The following is a 13,581-nucleotide window of genomic DNA, read 5'->3' as shown; positions in this document are numbered from 1 at the left end:
ACAAAATTCTCATTCATTTTTGCTTGCTTGTCTGATTAACGAATTTTAGATCAAGCAACCTAAGTTTTACAAAGGTATCTCATAAGCTGGTAGATGGTTCTTTGTCTCATTCAAAGCGGACTTGATGAGACTGAACATTCTTTTTGATTGAATGTATTCAGTATGAAATGGTCATAGGCGAAATTGAACTCTTTGTTCCTATCGGGAATCATTCTTGGGTATCCTAGTAGACATCAATTGCTTAACATCATTGCTGTATCTCTAGAACTTTAACATATGAATCGAATCCCCCAAACTTAACAATAACAAATCATGCAAAAGACTTGATATGTTTGTCAACAATGTCGCAAATCGTGCCAACCCGCGCCTTCCACCCCTTCCACCACTTCCACCCGTATTTGGACTAGATGCTTTCGAAATCGAAATCCCAGAAATCCCAGAGACAACATCTGGACCGGGATGGTACTGGTTTGGTCGGGGGACAAACGACAATGATGTAGCTTCCAAGAGTATTGCTACATTACAAAATAGAAATGCGCATCTACGAAGGGAAAATGGACGATTGCGGAATGTAGGTGAATCGTGGCAAATGGAAGTCGGACGACTACGAAATCAAAATGTCAGACCGGACGGAGAAGCCGATCGACAAAATCAGATTATCGAGGAACTACGTGGTCAATTAGCCGAATTAGGGAGACGAAATGAGCAACATACGCAAACTATTCAAGGACTTAGAGAACAGGTAGAAAAGCTGGGGGAAAAGGATCAGACAATTGAGGGATACGAAACCGAATGTCTGAGACAAGGAGGGAGATCGATTCACACGCACAAACTATCCAAGGACTCAAAGATCAGATAGCCAAAGCGGGCGAGAAAGATCAGACGATTGAGGAACTAAGAGTCCAAATGTCTGAGGTAAGAAGGGAGAACGATTTGCATGCACAAACTATTCATGGCCTCAGAGAGAAGGTAGCCAAAGCAGGTGAAAAAGACCAAACAATGGAGGAACTACGAATTCAAATGTCTGAAGTAAGAATGGAGAAAGACTCACATGCCCAAACCATCCAGGAACTCGGGGAGAAAATAGCCGAACTACTTAACAACCCAACCATCGACGACCTCCGAACTCAAGTAACCACCCTATCAGAAACCATCGAACAAAAAGACCAGGTCATCAAAAACCTCCACAAGCAAATAACCATCCTAACCGAACAACACAGCAAACAAGTAGACGAGCTCCGCGAACGCATCACCACCATCTCGAACGAGAACGACGAGCGCGTAAACATCATGTCGGAACTGCGCGTCAAACTCACAGAAGAACTTGAAAAAACCATGAAGCAGGAATTCACCATTTCCTCTCTCCGCAATAACTTGGCCACCGAGGCCGAAAAATGCGAGACTCATCGGCTCTGGGCGGAGCGACAACACGAGACGGAAATGGAAAAGGCGCAGTATGAGCTAGGCGACTTGAAGGTGCAGATTGCGACGCTGAAAGTAAGATTGAATACCATGGAGAAGGAGGAGTTGAGGTTGGCGAAGTTGACGGGGGCTCAACAGCCTCCTGGAGGGAAGTGATACGATACTGTGTATATAGTTTGAAGTGAAGATTGGGCGACGGGGTATGAAGTCATGAATGAGTCTGGTTGTGTAGATAGATTAGGTTGTGAACTATCTAGTTCGGACAAGAACATTTCGAATTTTGTGACTATGTAAGTAGCATCGACAGCTGAACCGGAATGCATCAGAACTCGAAATCACACCCAAAAACTGCAGAGAAAATACTAGATCATCACCATCACCTCTTTCCTTCCCCTCGACAAGTAATTCTGGATCCTGCTCCAAGCTATCACTCTCACGATCTGACACTTTATAATATCAAAAACTCCCAGCCAGTCAATCAGTCAAACATCGTCTCCGTAGCTCCAAGAGATACTACCGACTCATGCCTAGGAGAATTTAGAAGCCCCATGACGGTACATGCAACGTGCACCCAATTCAGTCACTGTAATATGAAAACACGAAATCTCTTCAGTACCGAGAAGGTGATCAGATACTAGGCCTATCTATACTATATTGTTCTTTCTTTCTAGTGAACTCCACACGCGATCATGCAGAATTAGCATGAATGGATCCGTAGGGAGAGTATGGGTAGTGAATATATATATATGTGTGTGTGTGTGTATTAAGAGGGAGAAGTAGCAAGCAAATCAACAAAATCATCCCATGAGATTGCTTCATGGGATGTGAGATTTAAGAGATCGATAAACCACCACAACAGGGTTTCACATTACAGATCCGAGATCTGAGGTTAGTGTTAGTGTGAGTGTGAGTGTTAGATTGCAAGATCAATTGCTCTCGCTCTCGGATATAGCTTTTTGTGTGGAGTTAAGGATGTGGGGGGTGGTGATATCTAGTGATAGTGATGGAGGGGGAGATGGTGATAGAGAGAATGTGTGTGTATGAGAGTAAGTGAGTGAGTAAGTGTGTACATATCTATGGATGATAATAAATCATGTCCATTGGACTTTTCAAACATAATCCACTCATCTCAGAAGAATAGTATGCAATGACCTGATAGCATGCAGAGTCAGACAATAAGCGTTTGCTAGAACGAGAGTGCAAACTCTCAAGTGGAGGAATCGAGGTTATGGTTCTTCATGTTTTCACTCATCAGATCCTTGCTTCTTACAACTAACTCATTGATTCATCTCGACTTTTTCACAGGCTATAAACATCTCCCTTGAAGGACACACACATATCAAGAATCAGAGACATTTTCATGAGATTTTAATTTTTGGTCATGAATTCATTTTATTTCAACTTCCTTCCCACTTCATTCACTACAGTACTACATACAAAATGAACCAACCCCTTGCTTTCTCCACGAACATCTATAATCCCAAGCCCCATACCTCTCAATCAATATAAACAAACACAAACACCATGCTACCGAGTCAATACTTCCGGATCAATACAGCATCAATCCGCTTCCGTTCATTCATTCCCTCCCATTCGTCCCGCCCTTTATGTCGATTGACATTCAAATCTTAAATCCAGCGCCCAAACCTAAAAAAACGCCATAGACTCAACCTAAAGAACCCCAACCTGGTCAAGTCATCAATCCTGGACCATCCATGGTATGACATTGGTGCACCTAAAACAAAGGATATCGCTCAAAAACTCCATGCAATGCAACCTTTCCCTTTCCACTTTTCAAATCCACTCGTTCGCTTCACCTACCCCAATAATTACTTTCCATCACTTCTTGTCGTTTATAAAAAGCATCGCATCGCGTCGTACCGCACCACAAAACATCCATTCAACGATGCTCGAATAACTTTTCCGGCACGAGACAAAAAGTCATCACATCGTTTTTCGTAGCCTCGCAGATAAATAACTCCTCTCAATCCGAGATTGATCCTGTATCCACAACCTCTAACCCATCCACCGCATTACCTCCAGTCCTTCCTGGCTCCCAGCCTTCCATTTCATCCCTTCCATCTTCCTTGATCAAGTCCAATAGCACCATACTATTCTTCTTAATCCTCTCGGGTCTATCCACAATTCCCCGTTCAAGAATCAAGGCTTCAGCTGTCTTGGCCCATAATTCATGTAGATCAGGCACACCTTCCACCAGTAATCCAAGTACTTCTCTTCTTAATGGACGCATTGGTGGACCTTCTGAAAGACTTGTTCTCCATACCAAACTATCATCCGATAGATTTCGTCTCGAGGCTATACAGTTTGATTTGTCACAGAACCATTCAGTACACCCCGAGGAATCGTGACCTGATGTTTCGGACGGAGAATGAGCCATAGGCTGGGGTGCCTTCTTTCTTCCTAGATGAGTGAATTTTGACATCTTGAATTTCGGTGCAGCGGTGCTAGGTTCGACAATTGGGAAACGACAACTTTGAAGAGAACCATACCATTGGTCGACGGCGGCTCTCCTCGCATTGTAACCTTTTGTTTGCCAAAACTTTTCGGCTTGTTGGAGTCCGCCTATAGTGAGGATGGCGGAGTAAACTTCGTCAGGTGGTCGATCCTTCAAATAACCTCTGATTGATCTCTCCACTCTTCCAACATATGAAGGAGGCCTTAATCGACGAGAAAATGATGACATGAATAAAGGAAATACCTGATGGACATACAATAAAGTTCTGTCATCATACATGTTCATAGCAAAAGTCTCGAATGGATTAAGTGTGTATGGAAGTCGAGTTAAAGGCGCCCCGCGTCTTTCAAGATGTGAAGCATATACTTTTCGGTAAGTTTCGAAGAAATGAAAGATTGTAAAGATGAGAGGGATTAATCTTTGACGCATCCTTTCATATTGAGGTTGGAATTCCAGCACTTGAGCTTCAGTCGTCCGTAGGAATATCTCTTTTCGAGCTTGTAGAGAGATCAAGGTAGATAATTTTGATGCGACATGTAATCGATGCCATATTCCAGCGAGATAGTGTAAGTTCAGCTTCGCAGCCTCTGGCAAGGGAAACAATCGTATGGTATAACCAGGTAGTGTATGGGTTGCATGATATCTCGCGATTGGTGCTTCATTTAGTGTAACCAAAGCATGAAATGATCTCGAAACTTGTCGCAAGTCAAGAATTGTATGAATTGGCAAAGGTGAGATAATTTGAGCTTGTAATTCGGTTGGGAGAGTGAGGAGAAGGTCGGAGAGAGAAGCACTATGTCTGTCAGCAATTTATCCCAATGTTCACAAGAGAACCTAGTTTCTTGAAGGTTACCTTTGTCTTTCAATCCTTTCTTGGATTATGTCTGGGTGTGTTTCGACGATTGATGGAGCTCGATGGGTAATGTTCACTTTGGATCTTAGAGCACCTAATGAACCACTGAAACTTGGTCGACGTTGTGTTCGTAAAGAAGTGAGGTCGTGTCCGAGTGAACGTTTTCTTTGATCGCTAGATCGGAAAGCCGAATTCTCATGATTGGCATTTTTCTGCCTCGAAGGTAAATTGAAGGTAGCTGCGTCTAATGGTGATGGTTCATGATTAATTGGAGGGGTCGACAAAGAACCAATCTGTGAATGTTGTGTTGTGCCAGTTGCAGTCCCCGTCGAAGTTGAAGTCGCAGCAGCAATAGATCCAGACCGGGAGCCTGATCCTGATCCATTCTCAGCATGCCCATGTCCATTCCTATCATTTTGTCGTAATTTATCGAAATATCGCTCCGACGCGAATTCAGTAAGATGAAGTGGTTCCATTTCTTCCCCTACGCTTGGTCTTTGGTACCAATAGGTCGTAGAGTTGAAGTTCTTTGTGAGTGTTTAATCATATCAAGATTTATGAACGGCAGTCTTGGAGAGAGAGGGCCGCCCAAGTTGCGCCGAGTTGAAATAAAGTTGAGGAAACGACGTCGCACGATTGAACTTCATGCATTATTGAAAACACCAAGTTGAAGTATTTGATGAAGTCAACAAGATCAATTCAAGTTATTGAAGAGAGGTAGTGAAGTTTTTTGTATGGTTTTTTGGTATGAATCGAAAAGTTTGGTAAGATGGGTGGTTCTTGAAGAGGTGAGAAGATAGTTTGAAAGGTCGAAAGTCGAAAGTCGAAAGTTGAGAGTTGAGAGTTGAGAGTTGAGAGTTGAGAGTTGAAGGGTGGGAGAGGGTCGAAGGGTCAAAGAATAAAGGGATTGGGGTTGAGATCGGAGTCAAATTGAAGAGAGTACCGAGATAATAACTCTTGTACCTAGGTATCCTATCTGCCTATATAGATTATGGTATGATTGATACATCCAAAGTCCAGACCGATATGTTATGCTGTAATGAGAAATGAATTTGATCCGAATTAAGCAATATCTCTCTCTCCCTCTTTGTCTGTTTGGGGGCCGAAGAGAAACAAAAGTGTGATTATTTCGATTCGAATTGATCTGATTAATATTGCCAATGTGACCTTTTCCCGGATAACTTTGCAATGCTGAATATATAGAGAAGGAAGTACAATATCTGTACTATTCCCACCACAAACCCAAGTAGATGACTTCTGATACTGGTTTAATGTTGTAGGATGTTGAATTGGTAAGACAGATGCTCTATGAATCCTGGTGCTCTCTGCTCTCGGTGTGTGTTTTTCTGATTTTTTCCGTTGTCGAGTGGTGGATTCAAGTAGCCATGGACTCCAAGGTAAATGTCCGGACTTTCCCTTGGTAGATACAGAGAGGCGAATGGAGAAGAAGATGAGAAGGTGGAAGTGGAAGTGGAAGTGGAAGTGGAAGTGGGAAAAGGGAGAAAGGGGGAAGGATGAACAACGAACGACCAACGAACGAAGGAAAATCTGGACCTTTCTGTCTCTCTGTCTCACTCTCTCTCTCCTACTCTCCTACAGAGTAATAAGTGTGGAAGGTGTGACGGCTGAGATGGATTGATGAGATAGTTGGGTGAGATAAGTTTCTCTTTCTCTTCTCGTCTCTTCCCAGAGAGAAAGGGACTAAGAGGAATTCGGTATATCGGGGGAACTAATGAAGGAAATAGATGGGGATTATGGGATTGTGGGATCTTGAAGGGATAGACAGCATAGACACGTTTTCCCCTTGACGTTTTATGATTTTCTCATGTTCTTTAGGTACAGGACTACAAGTAGCGTTTGGGTAGGACTCATGTATGGAGTAACTTAGTCAAAGCAGCTAAGAGTAATACCGATATGGTAGATAGAAAAATGCTACCTAACCAAAATAATGAAGCCGAGCTGTGAATGGGAGATAGGGTAGGAGAAGGAGGAGGAGGAAGAGGAGGAAACTGTCTCGAATATCTTTCTTATATGTATCATGTATAATGTATATAAATAAATTCAATTACGAGTATCTCGAGAAGTTGGTCGTTAGCTGAAGCGAAGGGTTGAATGAAGCTTAAGTGAAGATTGAATGAAGACTAATAAAATTCTCTCTCTTCTCCATCAGTTTAGATTTCTCTGTTCAATTATTGTATTCCTTTCTCTCATTCTATACAGTAAGTAATAACTTGTTTACCTTTTCTATTTTGATTCTTTCCTTCTCTTTCCTCTCTTCTCTTCTCTTCTCTCCTCTCATTCTTTCTTCACTCATACATTCACACATACACTCATACACTCCATACACACTCATACACTCCATACACACTCATACTACCTTATTACATCCATATATTCCTTTCAACTTTCCCCATCCATCTCATTTTCTTCCCTTATCGGCCCAATTATCCAATCCCTTCCCCCCCCAATTCGCCCAACAGACATCTCTCTAAAATCTTATTTCCCAATTCCGATCTAAATCTATTACCCACTTTGAGTTTAGCATCAAAGAAATATTCGGTCGGCGTCTTTATGGAGACTCCACACTCCACTGATTGGAATTGTGGAACACCAGGACCCAGGTACATTGAAATCCGGATAAAGTAAGACGAGAAATGTAGGAGGTACTGGGTAGTATGACTGATGAATTGACGAAAAATCAGGAAAACATGACTGATGGAATTTGATGCGATGGGGATTCGGGTGTGACTGCGACGAGGGAATGAGAGTGGGGAGATGATGAAGCTGATGATGAAGATGATGAAGATGAAGAGGAAGAGGAAGAGATTTTGATAACGGGATATGTGCCCAGGTCGAGTCGAATACTAGAATTGAAGATACAAGAAGTAGTCCTGTCTGTTGGGCTTGGAAGTTGTGTACTCGTGATTGAATCGTGGTTGATGATCATAGGAGAATGTGTACGGTATGGTATAGTATAGTATGGTATGGTATGGTATCAAGTAGATCTGGATCACGATATGTGTACTAGCTACCTAGTCGAAAACGACAAATTATACATAGATGCAAGACGACAATATCAACAACTAGTATGTAGTACGTACAGATTTGACCCCTAGTAGGTAATATGTAGGTATCAACTCGGCAATCCTTATCATCTCTTCTCGTCTCTTTTTCTATCCGATGATTCTTATCCTCCCTCTCCTTCATACGAATTTCGCAATTACTGGCCAAGGGTTTCCTTATCCTATCCGTCCATCAGTGCCACCCACGGCTGTACCGAAAATAGCACTTTTCGAATTCTTCCGTGATTATCCCCGAATCCAATAAGATCATCAGTATTCTTACTTAATATTGCCCCAGATCTTGACCATCCATTTTGTAAAAAAAAAAAAAAAATGGAAAAAAGATGGAAAAAGGATATTTGACCGAGAAAGATGATGAGATCTTATGAGTGCGAGTGAATGAGCTAAGACGTATCCAATACGATGGGGATGGATGGATGGATGGATGGTAAGCTTGTAGGTGTATACAGAACAGAGTATGATACAAAATCAAATTTATGGTCACTTGAAAAGTTGAATCGTAATATGGAGGTAGGTATCATTCAAAACATTCCCTTTGATCAATGTTGTACTGTGAGACTGTCAGTACATCGATCTAATCATCACATATGTCGGCACTTGAACAAGGCTCATTCAGATGTTACCTATGATTCAAGTACTCGATATCCCTTGTTTTTCATCCAACGAACTTCTGCAGTTTTTGGATTAACAATCCGTTCCCACTCTTCCTCCCTTTCAAGTTTCATCCACCTACCTTTTCCCACATCTCCATTCCCTCCCCTCTCAATGCTTTCCCCAAACCCCAAGCAATCGGCAAACTTGACTACTACAGTCACTAATGTACTGTACTGCACTGCACCTAATGCTATCTATCTATTACAAATCTAGACCCTCCCACCCAGTTCTCGTACCAAATTCCCCATCAAGACTTTATATTGCCTCGAGTAACGCCGCTCCATAGCCGCACCAATGCTCCCGATCAAAATGTCCTTCAAATGGTGGAGAAAAAGACAAAGGGACATCATTATGGAGAACCCAAACCCACTCCTTCCCACACACATGACATTCTTGAAATTTTCTACGCAAAACGGGATCTGGGGCAAAAAAGGTGTGGATTTTCCCCATTGCCCCGTAATGATGTGAAGCCGAGGATGTTTTCCTTCGAGTCTTTGATGCTATGTAATACGAATATCTTACTCGTACATCGTACTAAATTCTAGATATGTCACTCACTATATGACCGAGAAGCTATGATGAGCATCATGAGCTAACTAGGTATCGCGTTGGAGAAAATCAAGGTAGAAGGTTTTCCGAGCGGAAGATCTTTTTGGAAAGAATGAAGAAATACAACTTCTGCAGTGCGGTGCGGATGCTTGTTTTGATGATATCGAACTTGGATGAAACTCAATGATGCATAGTATACTCTGTAGTTCGTTCACGCGATATGCTGTGAAAGAAGGGAACGATAGATAGCTAGATATATACTCAATCATCAGCTACAGCCATTTACGGATAGCTGCACGAACAGATACTATAATTGTAACGTTCATTAGATGACTTGTGATCAATCAAGTCCAAATTACTCTGTAGACAAGTGTATCTGTACAGATACTATGTATGTAAACCAATCCTTCTCCAGAATCACCAAAAAGAGGATATATCCCCCAATCCATCCTCTCTCACTCACACCATCAACTTCATCCAACATACTATTGGAGTAGAGTATAGCTCAATCCCAATTCCAATCAACCCTCAATATCTCTCGGCATTTCATTTTCATTTCATCTTTTTGTTGTCCGCATCTAACTCCTATGAGAAAGAATTCCAAACAAAAAAAACAAAAAAGACAAAAAAAATGTAACAACAAATCACACAATTGGATCAAAAGAGAAAACTCATTCGGCCCTATTCTCAAACCTTCATCCGGAAAGCAAAAAACGCAACTGAGCGGCTGATTTCCCTTTTTCTTTTTACCTTTTCCCAGAAAAAAATTACTTTAGGTAAGATCTTTTAGAATATATAAGGAAAGATCATGGAAGATCGTTGTTAATATGGGAGTTTTATTTATGGATGAGGTTTCTGATTACTGGTGGAAGTTCTGAAACGAAACGAAAAGAGACGCGACTTGGTGTCTTTTTGGGGGGAGGGAACGGGGGAACAAGGGAACGACATATCAGGGAAAAGAACTTTAGAGATTCAACTCACTCAGCTATAATACCTAGGTACGATAAATGGTTTCGAACCACAATCGGCCCCATTTTCTTGTAGAGATAAGTAGGCATGTTGCCAATGTTTTAGGGGGAAATGGATGATCAGCAATTGATGAATTCCATAGGGACGTACGAATTTGAGTTTGATTGAAACAGTACTACATACATACAGACAGTACTCGACTGTCAGGTGTATGTTATCGTCGGTATATTTTGATAGTCGTGCAAGATGCTTGATGGAAGAAATTTCTTTCTTTCCTGGCTTCAAGTACGCTGTTTGATCAGTCGGAATTTGGCTATTGAATGACGCTCCGCTGCTTCTTCGGAGGCTTGCCAGTCTATGTTATCGACCCGATAGCCCTTCGAGACTATATAATTACTGTGAAGATGACGCTCCGCTGGCCCTCCGGGAGCCACTGCCGTGGAGGCAGACTATTTGAGTGAGTAAATAATATATTGTCTATGATAAACTTTCGAGCGCAGCGAGCTATGGGGGTTTGGGGGCTTGCCCCCATGAATACTAGGGTTGGGCGGTTTATAATAATATAAAGTATAATAATAATTATTTCATATAAAATATAATAGTAATTAAATCAATTATGTTTTCTAAAATAAAATAAGAATTTTTATCACGGATTCAATACGTAGTTATATGAATGCCTAAAGTATTTACCCTCTATATAGTTAATATCTTTCCATCTTTTTCTTCATTTTTTATAGAATATTATATATTTTATCTAATACCTATCTCTTATATTATAATAATATATTTTATTTTATAAAAAAGTTTTATTATAATAAAAATAATTCAACTTTGAAAAGAAATTTTTTATTTTTGTTTTTATTTACCCAAAATAAATCTTTTTATAATTTTCATAATCTTTTATACCTTTTATATCTTTTTATTTTCACCTTCATTTTCATCTTTATCTTCATTTTTGTCTATATTTTCGTCTTATTCTTTTTTCCTATTATAACTAATATACTAAGTACTTCGAGTACTAGCTTATTATTATCTGTTTTATCTGAAATATTTAAAGCTAAAATCAATAATGCTTTTAATTAATAATAATGAATTACAAAAAAGCTATTTAATCTTCAGGATTATAAACTTTATACTCCCCTTTCTTTATTAATATTAATATAAAATCAATAGGATTATCTTAATTATCTATATAATATTATTAATTATACATTCGATTTACTTTTTATTATTTAATAAATATTTGAATGAATTTGATTACAAAGTATCTTTTCAAGATTGCTATAGATAATTAATTAAGCATTTAATTTTAATTAATTCAATTATTATAATTTCAAATTGTATAAAATTCATTAGATATTTTTACTTAAAGTGAAACTGGTCGACAATAAACTTTAAAGAATTCTAAATTTCTTTAATAAAAAAAAGATAGGATTAATATCTCAATAAAAGAAATATATTGTTTGAAAGTAAGGCTTATAAACCTACTAAACAATTAATTCAATTATTTTCGATATAAATAAAAAGAAACTTTTATATCTAATCTTTTTTATTAATAGCTATATATATTAAAAAAGATTAATTAATCTAAATGATATTATTAATAAAACTTTAATCTATATTATTAACAACTTTTTTCTTAGTAAGCTTAATAGGCTTTATATCTTAGTTGATATGATATACAAAGTCTTAATCTGATTTAATAAACTTAAGATAATTAATAAGATGTCTTTTTCAACTTTTTATATTTAATTAAAATATCTTAATATAATATATTACAAATAACTATAAAAAATAGTTATAATAATAAAAACAAAAGTTTTCTATAATCTTTAATGATTATTTATATAAGATTTTAATCCTTATTCTTTTACTAATGTTGATAATTAGAAGTAAAAGTTTAAAGTTTGAAGTTAGAATTTATAAAAGAATGAATATCTTTTGGGATTAAAAATGAATTTGAGTTTTATATAATATTATATATTCCTAATCAATATATTATTCATTATATTAATATTATTTAATCCTATAAATCTTAATACTTTCAAAATATAAAATTAATAATAAAAAGAGAAATATTAATTTGATTTCTATTATTATTATAAGAAATCTGATTATTTAATATAAAACTGTAATGTTAAGAAATAAGTGAATATATAATGAATAGTTAGAAAAGGTTTAGAATTTATAAATTCCTAAGGAGATTTTGTGTTACGGGAGCTGCCTCTAGGGTTATTTGGAAGTGTTTAGAGTTCTCTCGAGGTGGTTTAATTTAAACTTTAAGTAGGAATTCAATAAGATTGTAACTGATTGTAATTCTTGTAACTATAATAATAAAACTAATAATTGTTCTTAAGTATGAAGCTTTATATTGTAATGAAACTCATTCCCTTATATAGACCTTCATTCTCTATTCTAATCTCTAGAACCTCTTTGATATATTGGATCGTTAAGGATCGCAATGTGCTCCAGGAGCGCTGAAGCTCCTTGACGCTCCATCACGTGTAATTTATGTCATGTGACGCGGTATGTTGGATGCCGTCGTAACATTTTGATGATTATAAATCATATCAAAATGCTTTTGTTGATTGAGGTAATTAATATTCTAATTAATATTAGGGTGAATCTTATAATTGAAATAATTTCCAAAAATATGGTTTTTAGGGTAGTTATAATAATAATAATAATATCTATATTATATTCTATTCTAAATAATAATTAAATATGTTTTAAAGATTTATTAAAATTAAATCTTTAATACCTTTAGAAAGTGTATCTAACACTTTACTTTATAATATATTAATATCTTCAATTAATAATTATATAGGAAAAGCTTAACCTTTATACTAAATCATTTATAGTGATTATTAAGAAATATTAAATAAATAAGATAAGCTATAGTTAACAAAAAGCCTTTACAACTTAATATTACAAATAGTAAATCTTTATTTATTAAAATCATTATATTTCTAATATATAAATCTTTTTTTAATATAATTAATTTAATTAATAATAAATACTTTAAGAAAGTATTTGTAAATTAATCTTTTATTATTAATTATAAAATATATACTTAAACTTTGTTTTATTAAAGAGAACTTTACTTAATAAATAGCAAAGTTATAGATATTATTATTAAATATTTTATTATAAATATAATTATAAAACTATATTATAAAATCTAGTTGTTTTTTATTATCAAATTATTTTTCGATATATTAATTATCTTTAACTTGTCATAGCTTTAATGTTATAATCTATATATAAACTAATTGAATATAACTTTCTCCTTTATATTATTTTATTATATTATATAATATTGTCTTTAAGATATATTATATATTATTTAAGTATTAGCAATTCATTTACTATAATCGACTATAAATTTATTAATAATTCGGAAATAGGCTTAAATAGAAAGAGTTTTGGACATATTATTATCAATTAAGAAATTTCTTGAGGAGATTTATTAATCGTTATATATGAAAGATTGGTTTAAGGAGGATAAGGAATATAAGTCTGTTATTAGTAAAAACAATTAGATATTAAAATAATATTTACACCAAATACAAATC

The 13,581-nt window shown here is 36.7% G+C and overlaps 2 protein-coding genes across 2 annotated transcripts; one reads left to right on the top strand and one right to left on the bottom strand.

The window, feature by feature from the left end:
- Positions 1-328: 328 nt before the first annotated feature.
- Positions 329-1,578, top strand: EAF01_011192 (uncharacterized protein; the record flags this gene model as incomplete). Its single annotated transcript, XM_038919449.1, has 2 exons — positions 329-742; positions 802-1,578. The coding sequence occupies 2 exons, from the start codon at positions 329-331 to the stop codon at positions 1,576-1,578; spliced, it is 1,191 nt and encodes a 396-aa protein (XP_038764963.1).
- Positions 1,579-3,406: 1,828 nt separating this feature from the next.
- EAF01_011191 (uncharacterized protein) lies at positions 3,407-5,227 on the bottom strand (the record flags this gene model as incomplete). The annotated part of the gene is made up of 2 exons (XM_038919448.1): positions 3,407-4,691; positions 4,752-5,227. 2 exons carry the CDS (start codon positions 5,225-5,227, stop codon positions 3,407-3,409), a joined length of 1,761 nt encoding a protein of 586 aa, XP_038764962.1.
- Positions 5,228-13,581: the final 8,354 nt, after the last annotated feature.

The sequence above is a fragment of the Botrytis porri genome (assembly GCF_014898465.1).
Source record: "Botrytis porri strain MUCL 3234 chromosome Unknown BPOR_020, whole genome shotgun sequence".
Classification (NCBI taxonomy): domain Eukaryota; kingdom Fungi; phylum Ascomycota; class Leotiomycetes; order Helotiales; family Sclerotiniaceae; genus Botrytis; species Botrytis porri.
Note: the sequence above shows the minus strand (reverse complement) of the source record. Positions and strands in the feature narration are given on the sequence as shown.